Source organism: Diospyros lotus, chromosome 6, assembly GCF_014633365.1.
Source record: "Diospyros lotus cultivar Yz01 chromosome 6, ASM1463336v1, whole genome shotgun sequence".
Taxonomy (NCBI): Eukaryota; Viridiplantae; Streptophyta; class Magnoliopsida; order Ericales; family Ebenaceae; genus Diospyros; species Diospyros lotus.
Window position 1 is genome coordinate 17,387,428 of NC_068343.1, and position 19,694 is coordinate 17,407,121.

The 19,694-nt window shown below is 36.4% G+C and overlaps 1 protein-coding gene across 3 annotated transcripts; it reads right to left on the minus strand.

The window, feature by feature from the left end:
- Positions 1-13,003: 13,003 nt before the first annotated feature.
- On the minus strand, positions 13,004-16,891 carry LOC127803230 (F-box protein At5g07610-like). Of its 3 annotated transcripts, XR_008023471.1 has the most exons (3): positions 15,680-16,891; positions 13,774-14,034; positions 13,004-13,696 (listed from the first exon to the last, which is right to left on the minus strand). XR_008023471.1 is itself a non-coding variant. In XM_052339314.1 (2 exons), the coding sequence occupies exons 1-2, from the start codon at positions 16,755-16,757 to the stop codon at positions 14,000-14,002; spliced, it is 1,113 nt and encodes a 370-aa protein (XP_052195274.1). In that variant the 5' UTR covers positions 16,758-16,891; the 3' UTR covers positions 13,006-13,999. The 3 variants fall into 3 exon arrangements, 2 of the variants coding, with proteins under 2 accessions (XP_052195274.1, XP_052195273.1); XM_052339314.1 differs by having other exon boundaries at positions 13,006-14,034; XM_052339313.1 differs by lacking the exons at positions 13,004-13,696; positions 13,774-14,034 and having other exon boundaries at positions 14,279-16,889.
- Positions 16,892-19,694: the final 2,803 nt, after the last annotated feature.

The window sequence follows — 19,694 nt, forward strand, 5'->3', positions numbered from 1 at the left end:
TTTCCTATATCCTAATGAATTATATCCCTATTTTGGCTTTATATTTATGCTTAAAGTAAATAATTATTCGTATTACATATTATTTCAGGATGAAGCAAGGAAGTTGGCTTCTACAATTAATTAGGGGCATAATCAAAGACATTGGATTACCTATTTTTTATTGCTCAAATTCAAAGGCCAATTATGGAGTCTAGAGGATGTTTCAAGTGCACTTGGCCTAACTATCAAATGGAATCCAACCAAAGGCCCAAGACCAATCAAAGGCCCAACAAAGCCCAATTTGTAGAAGACTTTTCTTTGTTTTGTATTTTTTTTTATAAGTAATTTACCACCTAAAGTCTTTTGTATTCTTATGAGTAGTCCACCACCTAAAGTCTTTGGTATTTTTTGTCTTTTACCTAATTTTCTTCCATTAGTTAGGTGAATGTTTTGTGAGTGCCCATTAGATATAATTATGTTTAGTTGAATAATTGTGTGGTTTGTATTGCATCTTGTGAGCTATAAAGAGCTCACTTGGGTGCATTTGTGAGGAGGTGGTTATTACTTGAATCAAAGTTTAGTTTTGTTCTTAAAGTTTCTCTTAGAGAATTGCTCTTATTCTCTCTCTTGTTTTCTCTTGTAATCTTACTTCATTCCTTTCTTCTTTTAAATTCTTATGTCATTTATTGTTACTTTATTATCCACCGCCTAAATGGCCAGTTAATTTCTGCCTTTAAATTTCTACAATTTTAATTCTTGTCTTTTAATTATCCATCGCCTAAATAGCCGGTTAGTTTCTACTATTTTAATTCTCGTCATTTATATTATGTTATTTAAATTACGCCATTTAAATTCTTGTTAATTAACTTTTAAATGGAAATGAGTAGCTAAATCTAATCTTGGGTTAAGGCAAGGACAGTGTCCAACGCCAATGATTCCCAAAGAAAATTACGCTTTAAATGAGTAACATTAATTTAAATTTCAGTATGAGTGTGTTTTAATTATTGAAAAATCACTAAATTTGGATTGGAGCGTAAGCCTAATTTAGAGCTTTTATGTCAAGCATGGAAGTTACTAGAACTGGAAATGCTATCATACCCAAATCCGGATGATTAATTTAGTTATTTTGTATATTAATTGTAATTGGATTTATGGTAGTTGCTTAAACTAAAATCTCACATATCATGTATGGAGATTGCTTAAACTAGAACTATCATCATCTCTAATTGCATTTAGTAACAAACTCTCATATCTGAAATTAAATTAAATTAATGTTACTAACCTTGTTTGCTAAAATTTGGGAATCAACGGGTTGATACTGAAATTGTCTTAATTCAAGTGCTATCCAATTTTATATTCTCACGTCCAGTATTTATTTCTACCTCTGTCTTGCTTTATTTCCTAGTATCTGTTGTTTAAAAAAACCATAAAACGATCTTGTTACCAATCCATCTAAATGCGTGTGCGTATGTGTGACATTCTTTTTTTTTTGTCATAAATAAATCTCTTAGTGGATGACCTGGACTCATCCAGAAAATATATATTTAAATTTGGACTACAACTGCACTCGTACACTGACGAGTATAAACCTCTCACCAAAATAAAGAAAAAAAAATATAAAAGTTTTAATGTGTTTTTATTGTGTTTTAATTGCAGGGTGAAAGTGCAGCCAGCTCGCATGAGCAAGGAGACCGCAGAATAATGATGGGTTAGGCATCATCCTAGCTGGGCCGTCTGGGCCCCAATCTAGCCTCTCTCTCAACCTATCTCTTGGCCCATGACGGTCCCATCTTGGCCCCATACCATCCTACATCAATATTATTGCAGCCTCTACTGGGTATTCATGTGACCGTCTCAGATCCCATTCACATTAATGAGGGACTAATCAATGCCATGCTGCCACCTAGGAAACCTCACCTCCGTCGATATACACTCCCATCACCTGCAAAAGCACAAGACATGTGGAGAGGACATCTCCTCCTCATATATTTAGTTGGCTCTCTTCAAAGCCAAGGTACGCTCTCACTCTCTGACTTGCTAATACACAACGTACTTCCTTACTTACTTAGGCGTCGGAGTGCTTGCAAGTGTAGGCCGCCGGAGTGCTGACTGAACCATTTAAATCTCCCCGGTGTGTCTTCTCTTTCCTCTTTTCGTATTCATTTCTCAGAACCAGAAAAATGAATCACGGTTGACCAAATTTGGACGTCGACATTTTGGCACTAGAATGAGGGCCCGTTCTGATCGATGGCGATGCCGAGAGGAACTGTTAGGAACTGGGCAACCGTGAAGATATGATTCTGCCTTGATTGATCCGTAGAGCCGCAAACACGAACTCCTCCAAGTCGGTCCACATGATCGGCCGTTTCCACGAACGCCTTGAGTAATGCTAGTAACCCTAGGCGCCTCTAATGAGAGATCCGGATTTCTCCTTTTTTTTCAGCTTCTTAAGTGGCCTATTTATAAAGTAAAAACCCTAATTATGCCTTTGGAAAAACCTTAAACGATTTAGGTCTGGCCCATAATCATATTAGGCAGTATCTCTCTTTTAATTTGTGGAACGGACTCGACCCAAGTGTGTGACCCCTTAGGTTCACCATTGGGCTAGATGTAGGGCCAATTCTATTGGGCTATATGAAGGCCCAACTCCTTAGAATAATTAAACTCTTTTAATTAAACTTATGGGCTTCATAATTAACTCATCTCATGGGCTTCTTAATTAAACTCTTTAATTAATAGTTTTAGAATTAATCATATTAATTCTAAAACCCTACATATCATGGTTAACATCTAGCAACATGCCATGAACACCTAGCCAACGATGAAAAAATACGGACCTTTTCGATTGCAATTACCGTACAGTAAAATCCTTTCATCAACTATGTCCCGATTGAATTTAGGGTATGGTTTTATGACGAAACCCTAGTCATTCAATAACTATGTATCCATTCCAGATTTATGACTTGTTCGATGAAATCAAAACACCTTTTGATTTCCATCTCACCTTGGCCAAGGATTTCCTTAGTCATGAAATCATCGGAATACATATGACATCTTCTCATCTTGTCGATAACTGATGAATCCTATTTCGACATTCACAAGCCTTCATATGTGATAAGGTTACGCCCAGTGATAATTTGTTAATGACTCCATTGGAATCCAAAAAGAACCAAAGCGTAACCAGTCAAATATAAGACTACCATGATGTCTCAAGTCTAAGGACCAATCTGCACTACTACAACACAGAAATTCCAATTCGACAATCAACAATTACCATTAGGAATTCTATAGCGGGTCAGTTCAGTGTACTTATTCTTATAATAAGCACCCACATATATGCACTAGTGTCCACACACCAATGTCTATGAAACAAGAAATTCTCCTAATTGAGCATGCATCATATATGCTAGTTTATCCAAGTTATTAGTGTCCAATCCTAATAACTCTATGACTAGGAACATTTAAGATCAAGGCTTATAAGGAATATGTTTCATGATCGTCATCTCTATGCACGACCATATTCCAAGAGCCTATTTGATCTATGGACTTTGTTAAGAGTGGAAATAATAAAGTCAACCATCAATGACAAATAAAACATAATGCCTTATAATAATAATTGATTGAAGATAAAGAGTCACAATGGAAAAATATGATCAATTACATGTAAATATAATTGGCTTGTGGGGCATAACTCTAACAGAAACACCAGAAGTTCTGAAGTAGTGACCAATCAGCCTGGAAACCATGTTAATCAATTGCCGGAAGTTCCACCAGTCGAGGGCATAGTCACAACCGCTGCAACTACTTCTGTACCCCCATATTTTGGAGCCGCCTCTGCCATCCCCGCGTGGGTTCCCTGCCAATCTGCGGCCCCTACCCTTGGAACGGAGGCGATACAGACTTGGCAGGAGCATCAAAAAGTGCTAGAGGATTTAGTCATGCAACTTATTGATACAGTTAGGACGTTAGCCCAAGAACAAGTTCGCGTAACCCAAATGCAGGCGGAGGCCATGCCACCCCGGCAACATGGGAATTCACTTTGTGGAGAAGGCTCGGTCAGGGTTAGCCTAAGCCGTGCCACATACCGCAACTCGCAAGACCTCGAGAATAGAAGGCAACATATGCCACGAGATCGCTATTCACCAGAGCAAGCCAGGGGATGGGAGAAGCAATCTCGTATTGGGCAGTCTATGGATCAGGACCCCATCGTGGAAGGACTACTACAAAGGGTCCAACAGCTGGAGGCAAGATACGGGATTCATGATCGGAGGGAAGGTCGTGAAGAGAGGACCCCACTCTCCAGGGAAATCGAATTGAAGCCTCTCCCTCGCAGATTCAAGACTCCTAATATCCCTCAATACAACAGAGATGACGATCCATATAACCATTTAAATGCTTTCAATGTCCTAATGGACCTCCAGACTTCAAGTTCACTGGTGAAATGTCGTGTCTTCCCCACAACTTTGGGAGATTTACCTTGGACCTGGCTAAGGAGTCTCCATCGTTGCAACATCTGTAGCTCGGAGGAGTGTCAGAGAAAGTTTATAGGTCAATACAGGTCGCTTAGGAGGCAGCTCGCCCTGACCTATCACCTCGCTACTGTGTTCCAGCAACCCAATGAATCCTTGAAGGATTACATTGAGAGGTTCAGGCATGAAGTCAATACTATTGATAACCCATCGGATGAAAATACTTTGACTGCGATATCTATAGGGCTTCGGAAGGATGAGAAGCTCTATGAGAGCATCTACAAATCCCCCGTAAGGGACTTGGACGAGTTCTATGAACGAGCTGGGAAGGAGGTCAGATGGGAGGAGACCTTTTGCTACAGGAAGCTGGATGGCCTAAAAGAATGAGATTGGAAGCACCAGCCACAACAAGAAAAGGGACAATGACGACGATGATCATGTCGCTAAGAACTCAAGGAGCGAGCTAGGTTACGAATGACTTGCACACCAAGGTCGCTATGACAACTACAGTATCCTGTCCAACACTCAGGATAGGATCTTTGCTACTAAGAAGGGCGAGGAGGATTTTGGGAGGCCTAATCCTATAAGGTCCCCCAACAGATTCAGAAATAAGGACAAGTCTTGTGCTTACCATGACGAAATGGGTCACAACACCTTCGAGTGTCAAGCATTGAAAGACGCAATCGAGGACTTGATCGAAAGAGGCCGCTTACATGATTATGTGGTACGACCAGAATACTAGAAGCCTCAGCAATCGGCTCAACCAGAGACTTGTTGAGCTCCAGAGTAGGATTGAGCACCTGCGATCACATGAGGATGGCTACCATCAATAGCGGGCTATAAAAATTACAACATAAAGATTTGAGTTCGGTGCTATAACATAGGTGATACCGGGTTGCGCTTTGTTCTTCATAGAGCTCAAAAGGCCAATGACCGGACACTAGTCTAGAATTGCGAAGGCCCCTATATTATCAAACAAAGCCTGAGAAACAAAGCGTATTGATGGGGCTATTATCCCACGTACTTGGAATGCAGAGCATTTCTGTCCTTACTCCCAATGAGCGTAACTGATTCTTACTCATGCTCCAGCTTTCTTTTATAAATAATTTTGATTGGAATTTATTGATTTTCATTCTGTAAGCTTATTGGTCTTTACTCATATTTGATGTTCGATTGAATGTCCTTAAAATTAGGGCTAGAGATACCATGGTTTGCGAGCTGGAGCCTATTCCTCTTAGCCTCCGTGCTATGGTTTGTGGCTTATCTGAGCACTCATCTTGGTCCTCCCCTAGGTTGTGGTTTGCAAGCTGAGGACCATTCATCTAGACTTAACGTCATGGTTTGGTACCTACTGGGAAACCACTTCCATTAATCATTCTGAACTAAGAGTTCACTAGCTGGGATCCTTTCATCTTGACTTAAGTCATGGTCTGTGACCTACCTGGATGTTCCCTTTCAGCTCGTTAAATTTGCAAAAAGCCATGGGATGTTAGCTGAGATCGCAGCACGATCTACCTGGACATATAGCTTGGCAACGCAGATTAAACTCTCGATAGAGCCATGGTATGTTAGGTGGGACCGCACCGTAATCTACCTGGACATATATCTTGGTGGTTTTTTGATATGATCCAGATATTATCTCTCTATGACGTATTGACCAAGACTCAGATCAATCTGGTTATCATCACATAAATCAACTATTATTATCTTGTCGTTACAATTGAAAGCCATGGTATGTTAGTTGAGATCGCAGCACGATCTGCCTGGACATATAACTTGGCAATGTGGATTAATTTCAACATAATACAACTCTATCAAGTTTTCTACGCAATCGTGGTATGTTAGTTGAGTTTGTGATGTGATCTATTTGGACATATATCTTGGTGAGGTCTTTAGTATGACCCATATGTTATTTTATCATGGTATGCTCTCGCTCACCAAAAAATTATAGTCCACGATCTGCTGGACGTCGGCACGAGATGGCATAATCTGAAATGATCAGGCAGAAGCCGGAAAGGTAGATCGACATATCGCATAGCCCGCTTCAATCAGTATATGTCAGCTCTCAGTCCATAGATTGTACTAAGAGTTAGGGGGTCTAATGTTATATGTATTTTCTGCTCACATGAAACGGGCTGGACTCAACCCTGCAGACAGGCCCAACGGGCCCAAGCTCGAGGTTGTTAGTTCTAGGTCGCACGACACCTAACTTTGAGCTCGAATTGTGAGCCATGCGAGCTCTCAACGACATTCTCAGTTCACAAACGGCAGGATCATTTAGTTTAAGCTCCCAACAACGCTATCAGCTTGCAGATCGACTAATCAGCTCGCATGAGTGAGGAGACTGCAGAATAATAATGGGCTAGGCATCATTCTAGCTGGCCCGTCTGGGCCCCAATCTGGCCTCTTTCTCGACCAATCTCTTGGCTCATAACAGTCCCATCCTGGCCCCATACCATCCTACATCAATATTATTGCAACTTCTACTGAGTATTCATGCGCCTGTCTCAGATCTCATCCACATTAATGAGGGACTAGTCAATGCCATGCTGCCACCTGAGAAACCTCACATCCGCCGGTATACAGTCCTATCACCTGCAAAAGCACAAGACATGTGAAGAGGACATCTCCTCCTCATATATTTAGCTGGCTCTCTTCAGAGCCAAGGTACGCTTTCACTCTCTGACTTGCTAATACACAGCGTACCCCCTTACTTACTTGGGCGTCGGAGTGCTTGCAAGTGTCGGCCACCGGAGTGCTGACCGAACCATTTAAATCTCCCTGGTGCGTCTTTTTTTCCCCCTTTTCGCATTCATTTCTTAGAACTAGCAAAACAAATCACAGTCGACCAAATCTGGACGTCAACATTGGGAGGCTCTGGCGGTGGTGCGTTAACACCGGGTTCATCCCACCTCGGTCATCCAGAGGGCGACTGCCCAGAGGGTGACTGAGAGGCTCACAAGTGTGGCGAAACTCTTGGTCATCGAAGGGCGGCAGCTATGACCTAACCCATGGTTGTGGGCCCATAATGACATGATGTGTATAATACCCCAAGAGCCCAAATGAAGGTAGTATATATCGAGAATAAGTAAGGAAAGAAACAACACCAATTGGATACCTTTTGGGCTGAATGTAGGCAAAGAACTCCCAAGTTAAGCGTGCTTGATCTAGGGTAATCCAATGATGGGTGACCACCCTAGGAAGTTTGCGTAGGCCCATTAAGGTAAGTTGTCCATGACCTTCCTTTCGCTCGATGTGGGGTGTTACAAAAATGTGTGTCAACAGCTGGTAATTACTTTTTCTATATCAATGTTTCAAAATTTTAATAATTTATATAGTGGTTTGTATTTTATCTTATTTACTTCATATATATTTGTCTTACAGGCAAATGAATTAAATCGCGAGCCTAACGAATTTAAAATTTTCAAGAAAATCCACACTCAGTATGGGTGGATCATAGATCACAAACCGTCGCGGTAATTATATTTACCTATATGTATGTTCTTTGATGAATTTTTAATTTAATTATAAATGCTAATATTAATTTTAATTTATATAGGAGGCGTTCGAGAGATTAAACGCTAAGGCATCTTCACAATCAGCTGAGAGCGATTCGACCTCTTCACCTACAGTTAATGAGCACCACACCTTTTATCATGTTATCTCTTATAGAAATAAGAAGGATCGTATCTACGGTCTCGTCTCTCAAGGGAATCAGTCTTACCCATCTCCATCCGGTAGCACCTCTAATAGTTCATGTGGATCCATGACACAAGATTTTGAACAAATGAAACTAAAATTCACCCAAATGAACAAGGAGAATCAGCAAATGAGGCAGACGATGTCCCAAATGAATACTGAGAATGAACAACTACGACAACAGATGCAGGATATGGTGACATGGAGGGATCAGATGAATCAAATGATATCTAGAGTATTCAGTAACTCAACACCTCCTGGACCATCAAGAAACTCACCGGGTGGAAATCCGTTTTGTAATGATGAGGGTAATGAGGGTGAAGATGAAGAAAATGAGAATGATGAAAATGATGATGATGATGATTGTTAATTCTATTGAGGACTATTTATGATTGTAGTAATGAAATTTATGGATTTGAATTTTGTGTCCATATTTGTTATCTCATAATTTTTTTTCTATTCAATTAAATAATTAAATTTTTAATTAACAAATTTGTATAAAAATTAAAATTAAAATTTGTATTTTTAATTAAAAGATTTCTTAATATAATTATATAAATTAAAAAATTTAATTGTGAACATTCGTAAATAGTAATATTTATGAAAATATTTATTTTTATATAAAAATTAATTTATATTATTTTATTTATATTTTAGTTGTATTTAATTTAATTTAATTAAGAAAATTATTTTTTTTAATTTTTACATTCTTACATGATTTAAAATAATTTAATTTAATTTTTATTTTTATTATTTTTAATTTAATTTAATTTTATTTTAATTAAATTTTAATATATATTTTTATTTATTTAATTTAAAAAATAATTTAGTGATAAGCGTTACCGTCGCTGCAGCGACGGGTACCGCCCGTCACAAATTTTGAAAAAAATAATTTAATTTTATTCGAATTTTAATATATATTTTTATTTTTTTTAAATAATTTAGTAACAAAAATTTTCGTCATTGATTGTTGATCAACGACGGGTAATGCCCGTCACAGATTTCAAAAAATAATATAATTTTTATTTAAATTTTTTTAATTTAAAATTAATTTAGTGACGAGAATACTTGTCGTTGATCAGTTAGGGGAAGTGCTCGTCATAGATTTTTTAAAAAATAATTTAATTTTAATTTAATTTTATTAAAATTTTAATATATATTTTTTATTTTTTTATTCTAAAAAATAATTTAGTGACGGGAAGCCCCGTCGCTGATCTATGATGGGTATTCCGTCGTTGATCTATGATGGGCAATCCCGTCACAGATCAACAATGGAATACCAGTCACAGATCAGCGATGAGGTTTCCTGTCACTAATTTTGTTACTAAAATCTTCCATCGCTGAATTTTGTGACTAAATTTCAACGACGTCGCTTTTAGTGACGGATTTTTTCCATCACTAAATTGTTTAGTGACAGATTTTCTTATTTTAGTGACGGAATTTTCCATCACTAAATTTGGTTTTTCTTGTAGTGATCTCCAGCATATTGAAGTCCAAGTTCGAAGGCACTTGGATCGATTATGTTTGTCTCTAATTTTTTTCTCTAAAAGAAAAAATTGACCAATTTTGTCACCGATTTCAAATCAAATTAAAGACATTTTTTTTTTTTTTTTTTTGAGATTGATTTTTTTTTTGTCTCTAACTGGGTAACAACAAGCCATCTAGAGATGAATTAAAATCCATCCCTAAACCATTAGAGACAAAATTTTATGGGTTTACAAAAGGATTTTTTTCATTTCTAAATTTGATTTCTTTTAGTGCAAGGCAAAACTTGATTTCAAATTTTTGGCTCTAAACAATAGGTTATTTTAAAATATAATTTTATTTTAACAAGGACAATTTTTTATCAAAAAGTTTTGTCATTATCAAAACAAGGGTGGCGAATTGTTGTGACATATTTTTTGATCATGCACAAATTTTTTGACATAATTGTGATGCAAAAAATGAAGTAATGTTTCAAAACACTATTTTTAAATGATTTGAAACTTTGCACAAAATTTTTGAAACTTAGGCATGATGTTTTTGAAACATTGGTCCAACTTGGTTTAGTTTCAAATTTTAGATACATTGAAATTATGATTTACATTGTCATAAAATTTAAAAACATATCCTTTTGAAATGACATGTTTCCAATTCTATCTTTGCATGTTTTGAAACTAGTTGCAAAAGGTTTCAAAACCTCTATTTATATTTCGAAACATGGATGTTAGAAACTAAATATTTTATTCTATCTTATAATTTGATCAACTTTTTCAAAATCTTTAAAAGGCATTCTTTATCTTTGAAAGACTTGGAACTTTTTTGAGCCGAAACATGTCCACATGGGTGCGTCTAACTAATTAGATAGGGTAGGTTAAAGTATGGTGGTCTATCTTGTTTTGACAACTCATCTTAGATCTTATCCAGTAAAGTTTGGGAGTTATTTTTTGAAACTTAGTTGGCATGTTTCGAAACATGAAGACTAGCATTTGAAAAAGTCTTGTCTTGCCTATACTTAATGGTCATTTCTCAAAAACATTTATAAAGAAGACCCTCATTAATTTAAAGTTTTCATGTTAGAAGACATACAAAGAGTGCTTATACTAATTAAGGAGAAACTCAAGTGTTTAAACTCAAGATCTTGAAGCATTCATAGTTTTTAAAGGCTTCTCAAGTTGCTTTTCGCAGTTTATACTACATATCCATTGGGAAAGTAAATATTTTTATATTTAAAGAGCTTGTGTTGTTCTGATTTGTGTTCAAAAGTTTTTTGAATATTTGATACATATAAGTGTATCACTAAAAGTAGTTTTATTCTTTGAAAGGTTGTAGTTAAGCCTAAATTACAAAAACTACAAGATTTCTTATCAAAAAGTTTTGTAGTGAGCCTTATCTAGAAAAACAACTAAGTATTTGTAAAAAGGCTGGGGGGTGAATCTAGTAAAACCTTTATTTGTTTTTGTTGATTCTTAGTAAAATACCACCAAAAAGGGAAGTCTGGAGAGCGTGGAGTAGACCGAAATTGAACCACTATAAAATTGACTATGCATTATTTTGTGTATCCTTGTTACATTTCTAAATCATTGTCTATATCATTCATATTATGAAAATCAACTAAAACTTGCTGTTTTTGAATCAATACAGTCAAAGTTTTGAAACTTGTAACTAAAGTTTTGAAACCTGGTAAGCAAGATATCTTGCTGTCTGGTTTAATTTTTTTAAAAGAAATCTATTCAAGTATTATTTTACAGCATTTTCAATTCATCCCCCTCTTGTGAAATTATACTGTCCTAACATAATCCAGTTTCTCGAACCTATAATAATCCTTTAATTAAAATTACCATCTAGTAAGATTATATGAGATACTTCTCTTCTATCATACCTCTCTTCTATCAAATTAATCTTAATAGATAAGTTAAAACCAATTCGAATCTAATTGGAGCTATCGAACACTCCTCCATTTATTCTATTTCCCCTCTCAACTTTGATTAGGATTCTCGACCTTCTACGCGAGCCTCTATGCACAAAATCCCAAGCATTCGGATTTTCTTGAAAGTTCTCTGATGTGGTCTTTGCGGGGCAAACTATACAAAAGCATTCACATCTCATGATTTGGTATAATGCGAACCTGGGATTGTTTCGATGGTTCTTGATGTGTCAAGGAAAGGCTGCAGATTAAGGTGGTTTAATCAGCTTAACCCACGAATGGACAACACGCCACTTACGGATCAGGAAGAAAAAGTAAGGCTTTCTGCAACTCATCAAATACATTGAACAAGTGAGGATTCACATTTGGTTGTGAGCATGTAGCTTCATTGGAGGATATGAGTGCTTCTTGTGGGCTATTTCATTTTAGAAGATATAATCCTTACCCTCCATCTTATAGTCTCATCTTTGTGGCCCAAGAGTTGTTAAGTCATGTGGATACAATGGGCCATGATGTATTAAGAGTGCATTAACCTAAAATAAGCCTTTTGAAACCACTTTTGGGAATCTAAAGCTATAATGTCTCTGACCCTTCGGTGGACTATTGTTTATACCTGTTCTTGAGACAATTTCTTACTTGGCTAATAGAGTAGTTGCTTCAAGTTGAAGGTGCTTCATTGGGTTATTGCTAGCCTTTTATTTGGTCCTCTGCCTTGTAAGCTTAATAGAAGACATGAGTTTATTTTTCTAACACTATATGCGTTGATTAGTGGTTTAATTCCACCAATTTTGCTTTCTGCTTTGCAATTCCATCAAATTTTCAGTTAGATCGTTGATGTGTTGTTGAATTTTGTCACTTTATTGTTTATCATATTGCTCTATATTGGGACTGTTATTGATTGTGCTTGGTCTTCCCAATTTTTTGTCAAGATTCTCTCATTTGCAACCCTGAGAATCTTTAGTTTTTAAATTCGTTAGTTGGACTGTTCCTTTTAATATTTTTACTTAAAAGAGTTTGTAATATAGAAAGTGGCCGGCCAACTAGCGTGAATGGTATATGAAGCAAGCCTGCGGGCTGCCTGTTGTTTCCGCGAACGTGGAGGCGGTGAAATTGAATTATGTGACGATGTGGACCACGATGGTTAGATCTAATGCCATTACAAGGATATCATATGGAGGGTGTTTGACTTAGTGGTTTGACCTCTTATAAACTTTATTAACAACTTATAAGTGGGTGAGTAGAAGTTGGTGAAGTATTTGATTGCACCTCACCAGTGTTTTGTAAGGGGAAGAACTTTTGCAAAACGTTGCAATTTATAAGTTACTATGAGCGGAAGATCTACAAAACAATAGATTAGTGTAATATATTTGATAAAACAAAATATCAAAAAATATACACAATATATAAAAATACTCCCTAGTAGTCATGATGAACGTATTCAAGACTCAGATCTAGGCAACGAATCACTACTTAGGCAACTCCAAGAATAAGGCGACCAAATCCCAATAAAATCTAGCCTCGAACTGCCCAAATGTTCTTTCTCTCGACCAAAAAATGAACCCCTATTGCCAAGAACAAATCTACTCTACACAAAGTAGAGTCCACCAAGGAAACAAGAGATATTACAAAGATAATGGGTTGAAGAAAGCTATCCGAGAGGATTTCGATTTCACACTCCAATGGATTTGCCAAGCTGAATATATATAAGGAGAAACAAGAACTGCACAAAGTGGCAAACAACATACCACACAAATTCAAAAATGAGGGAAGGCCGATCGACAACAAAAAGGAAATGGAAGGGTGTTTTTAGCGCTAATTCAGGGAAGAGAGAGAGTCTTGAGTCTCCATAGACATAAACAATTTATATATATATATATATGAGGGCAACTTATAGCATCCAACAAATGGACTTGCACAAGAGAAATGGGTCATTACAACAAATAGGCTTGCACAAAGCAAATGAGCTTACACAATTGCATAAATAATGGGCTAGGCTTCTCATCTCTTAAGCAAATGGGCTTAGACCCGTTTCTCCTCCAAACAGATGATAAATGGACTTATGGCCCGAGTTCTAATTGGGCTACTGGTAAGTGATGATATGGGTTATACTTTAATCACGGGCTGAAGCTTATGAAGATTATACCTGCCCAAAACATCGTCACTGCCTTATTCGAAAACACAACCTAATAGCTGCATTAACCGAAGAATTCACCATTTTACCCTTATCCTTTTTGCTAATTTCCAGCCATGCCTTTCTTTTTCAACCTTTGTCTCTCGTTGCCTGTCGCCCCAGCTCTTTCGGTCGCCACCGTTGGTCATCACCCTCGGCAACATCAGCCACTGCCCCATCGTCTCTTCTGTCGGTAGCCCTTGATCTGCTTCAACTACTCTTTCGTCATCGGTTATCCGTCGTCCAATCGATCGCTGCCCGTCACCATCCCCACCCTCATCTCCTCCGTCCATGCTTCCCCTCCCCGCTACCTGTGTATGTATGTATGAATATATATTATATAAAACAATAATAAACATATATATATACATATAACACAAAATAATATATATTGTTGTTAATATATTGCTAATAATTATGTATAATTTATTAACCTTTAATAGTAAAATTTTACATTATTCAACACTATGTTTATTTCAGTCTTTTTATCAAATTTTAATAACTTATCAATTCTTTTAAACTAAATACATAATTATTAACTTATAGTTGAAAAGCATATTTATCCAAACACATTATCAACTTAAATGTTATCTAATTTTTAAGTTAAAAATTAAATTATTTAAAAGCTATAAAAAAAAGGGGTAAGGCAAAATGGAGGATAGTCAGACGATTAATTCCAGTTCGATCAATAAGAGAATCCACAATTACGATGACAATATGACTTTCTTACCACGTGAACGTCGTAGCTTATGGTTGGAGTATCTTAATAAAAAATATGATTTAGTGCGTAAATTTTGAACCTGTGGGCTGCCTAGCTAGAGTTTTAACTTCGTAACTATGTATAGGTAGGTGGTCGAATGTCATCCAAATCTGCATTTTAATAGGAGGGACCATTAGGTGTGGAATAATGGGTACACCCCAATCGGGCTCATATTGGAATAATCAATTCACGATAGAGATACGAATCAAACAATTGTTTTCTATTTGACAAAGACTGGTCTCATTGTTAACCAAACACGGTTCATTTTCCTCCAAAGTCTCGTATTTCAAATCGGGGATAAGCTAAAGAATACTTGTAGTTTTAATTAAAATATTATATTATTTTATTTTTAATTTAATTGTCAAATAAAGGAAGGGGAATTCTCTTATGGAACCCCTCTTCCTCCCCCTTTCATTTCACTCTTTTTATAAACTATTTCTTTTCCCACCCCCCTCAAAAGAATATATATAGCCTTAAATTGAGGAACCCAAAAGGGGTAAAAATCAAATTAAGGATTGTAATTGGCATGAAATTGAAGCAGAAATCTAGGTAACCCTCATCAATCGCATGAATTAGGCAAGCATTTGTTATTTAGCTAATCAAGGTCATTTGCATTTGACATCAAAGACGGTTCCTTCTTGTGCCTCTTCGGTTAACAATGAAAGAATAACATAGAAAACAGAATCCTTTAACATTTGCAAGTGCCTTGATTGTTTGTTTCGATAACTTGCACTGGGAGGCAACCTATATTATTTTTGAAGTTATTCACCAACTGTTGAACAACAGTTAGTAACGCAAAATCATGATTCCTTATCCTGAGATTAATTTAAAGAATGCATTGACAAAAAAAGCATTATATATAGCATAAATACGCCTCTTCTCAATGATCAATTAACTGGCACGGTGAAGGATAATAAGTAAGTCATATAGATATTCATCAAACTAAACCCATTTAACAAGAAGATTAAGGACAAAATTAAGTATCATCAAACAGCTAGAAGGTATATGGATAATTAAACTAGTTAACTTGATGATTAACAAGAAACTGAATGATCAAACAGGAGCGAGGGTCTCAACGTATTGGTAAACGTCAAAACATTCGCCTTGCGGCATAAGCCTCTTGTCAGTGTTCTCGGGAGCGAAATTCAGGAGCTCCTCCGAAGAACTGTTCTTGAAGTTGTAAGATACGATCTTACCGGGTATTCTCAGCACTAGCAAAGATCCATCTTCATTCTTTCCGTGATGAACTCCAAGTATGGTGAAATCATAATTATTCGAATCACCAAGCTCCAAGTAATTTTGCGCAATCTCGGGGAATTCAGCCACCAGGCGTTCGAGATTGACAGAATACTTGACAAACCATTGAGAATAATCACTTTTCATCTCTAAAACATGGAACTCTCTGGTTTGGCGGCCTTCAAATTCAATGAGATTCAAATGGCCATTAGACTCGCCGAAAAACCTGCACCTTCTCTTCTCCAGAGCGTTCTGAGGTAACGGAATTTCTGGCATTTTCCTGAAGCATTCTGCATCGGCGTCGAAACACAGAGAAGCCCCGCAGGGATTGATCCAGTGAATGGCTCCGTCCCAGAAGACGCCTTCCGTGAAAACCATATCAAACGGAGCGGTGAAGCTCTCCATGGAGATTTTCCAAGACCGGGTCTTTGACGAGTAGATCCAAATCCGGTAATTATACAATGATCGTAACGTGATTTGCACGCAAACCACTTTGTAATGAGGCGATTTTGAAGGATCGAAAGCCAAATTAACACCCAAAAAAGCTGTGGACCCGCCATCTTCGAGTGGCGGGTCGAGTTCTATGTATCGCTTGGTGGTGGGGTTCACTATGTAATATATGCGTCTGGTTCCGATAGTATACGGGAAGCTGCCGCAAAGCAACAAGCCATTGCAAGACTGTAGAATCTTGGCGCCGGAGCCGGAAGGGTCGTCGCCGATGAAACTGAAAGACGTGAACGGGGGAGCCCTGGAGAGGCCGGAATTCAGGGGAACCAGCTCGAAGTCGGAGTCCGCTGCCGTGGCGGCAGTGTAAAGGGAAGGCTTGTGGCGTAGGAGAAGGCCGGAGGGCTTGGAGTTGGGGCGGCGGAGAGTGTGGAGGAGGCCGAAGTGGCGAGCGGCGATGAGAGAAGACCAGTGTTTGGACACGCATTTGAATCTCATCAGAGACTTCAAAGGCGTGCGGACAAGGATCTCGGCCAGAAGATCATCGTTAGAGGCCACTGTGTCGGCGGACGAAGAGACGGCGGTGTCCGACATTGCTGAGCATTAACTGATGAAGAACTCACAATAGTAGTGTCTCTGAATGGTGGTGGTAGTATGCACATAGATATATATAGATAGATAGATAGATAGATAGGGAACATGGTTTCCTGAACTTGAGTTTGTGATTTGTTTAGTGGGATAAATTATTTATTTCGGCCGGTTCCACTTACAGTTTTGATTCAAGAATTAAATGATAAGAACGAAGACGAGTCATCGTGGACCTGTAATATGAGTTTGGGTAATGATTTCCAATTGTTGGAATGGAATTCTACCCTCCACGCTGACGACACCCATTTTAATTTGATGGCATTAGCTGACCTAGTCAACTAGTTACTACACTAAGGGCGTCTTGCCCCTCCAGACTCTTTCAAGTTTGAACACAAAAAGACTGGACTGGAGGACATTCTTAATCCCTCAAATCGTGTTCTGCTGTTTGGTGTTTGGTGTTTGGCGTTTGTCTTCGAATTTTGTGAGTTTTAGACGTGTAATTTTAAATTTTGTGTGATTTTTTTGTTGTTATTAATTGAGTTTAATAAAAAAATGTAGATTAAACATATTACTACTGAAGCCTATAAAAGAACATACTACCTACAAGCGTCTTTAATTAATAGTTTTTGGGTGCAAATGGAGTAGTGGTTCCTGATAGTGGCTAAAAGCTTTTATGGCTGAAGGGTGGTTCCTAATAGTGGCTAAAAATTGCATCTTGCCCACCTGCTTAACCCACTTATTTGTTTGAAATAGCTAACAATACAAGTGACCAGTGTTAGTGAGTGATTTATTTAGAAGGGTAAAAATGAAAATTAGGTAAATTGCACTTACAAATCCTGTAATTTAAAAATTGTCTTGAAGGCCCTTATGATTTATAGTTTTTACTTAGACACCCTTTTTGTTACTCATGTTGTTAATTAAACTAACTATAAACTAAATACTAATTAAATTTAACTTGACTAAAATAAAGGGTTAAAAAACCTAAGAGACAATCCTTCATCTTCAACTAAAACCCATCACCATTACTAGTACCAACAATGGGTTTTAGTTGGCATTTCATTTAGACGTTAGGTTCTTCAAAATCTATTGCAACACATGGTGATGGATGATATGTGATTATGACAATTTGACAAGTCGATAAACTTTTCACCTTTTTCTTTTTTTTTTTTTTTTTCTCACACACATCTTTTTTATCAACTGATTTATATGCCAAACAAAATTAGAGAAAAAAAAAATGAAGTACTAGATTCGTGATGGAGTTTCAACCAAGAGATAAAAGATGCGTATGGTGACAAGACAATTTCAATTTAGTAAAATTGACCAAATTGGCCAACAAATAAAAAGAACAAATTTGGGCAATGGCAAAAGAATCACACTAGATGTACAATATTTTTGTATATCTTAGGCTATATAAGGGAGTATTATGACCAAAATACCCTGTGTCTCACATGCACCTCATGCACTTTTATACGCTTCATAAGAAATTTTTTTGTTATTGGTACACTTTTGTGTACACCTCGACGAAAATATAATGTAAGCATAGAAAAATTAGTGATGTGAAGATTGAAGATGAAGATGGTAGCGGCGAGTTGATAAAAAAGAAGGCTTCATACTTTAACATAAGAGGCAATGCCATAGTTGTCAACAAGTGAGAGGAGATTTTTTTTAAAAAAGAAGGCTTCTCCATACTTTTAACATAAGAGGCAATGCCATAGTTGTGAACAAGTGAGAGGAGATTTTTTTTGGCCCCATAATTTTGTTACCACCGTCAACCTATCATAACATCGCCATCACCCATCATCCAAATGGGTTCTCTACTAGCTAGCCGAGATGGGTTCTAATTAAAGATTAGGGTTGGTTCTTAGTTTTTATATTTTAGCTTTTAGTTAAATTAAATTTGATTAGTATTTAGTTAATTTATTTTAAATTAGTTATAATTTAATTAACAATACCAACAATAGAAAATGTGTCTGAGGACAAAATTTAAATTACAATAATTTTTATCACCATTTTTAAATCACGTGAAGTTTCCTTACAAACAGCTCAAACCATTAATTTAGTGCTTGTTTCAATAATTAATCTTAAAAGAAATTCAATTACTAAGCCAAAAAAAGAGAGAAAATGATAAAAGAAAAAAAATTAAAGCATTTTTTTCTCATAAATAAGTTTTAATAAAAAATACACACCAAACCTAAAGTTCTATTAATAATCGGATGGTGATCTTGTTTTCTCTTCTTAATTTTTCTTCATTTTACTATTAAGTATTTGTTAAGGTAGCGTTTGTTAAAATAAGCAAAATAAGGGAATATCAAGATAAGTTTAAAATAGTTTTCAGACTAAGATATGGAATAATCAAGATAAAGTTGGGAAGCATTCCAAGTTTTTTATCAAACAATTTATTAAATTCTTTTGAATGCATTAGAGAACACAGACATTATTTTTTTCTTATATGTTGAGACCAATATATGCTTATCTTGAGGAGAGGAGAGTTACGTATATCTTAAAAAATTAAGATAAGAGATCATTAATGATTTTTTTCAAGAATGGTTAGATAAGGTTAAAAAACATGTTGGAAATGACAGAAGTTCGAAATATTTCCCATATCTTGGCTTTTCCACCCCATATCTTGATTAACAAACGGCTCCTAAAATGAGTAAGATAAAACTCTATCAAAATAATTTATCTGTAAAATTCAAGATAAGTTATTCAAATGAGAAAGAGATAAATTTATTTTAAAATTTTAAAATAAGAAGTTATGTGACTTCTTTTAAAAAAATTTAACAAACATAATGAAAAATACTTTTGTTCAGAATATTTTTCATATTTTATATTTTTTTATTTATATTTTAGTTAACAAATACTACTAAGTGTATTTAATATACCTTATTTTCAATATTCAAATTACTAACTAATAGAAGTGTTTAGTGCAAAGAAAATACATTA

What these genes read in the sequence shown, in the direction of transcription:
- LOC127803230 (XM_052339313.1), bottom strand. Translation starts at nt 16,757, where the DNA reads ATGTCGGACACCGCCGTCTCTTCGTCCGCCGACACAGTGGCCTCTAAC.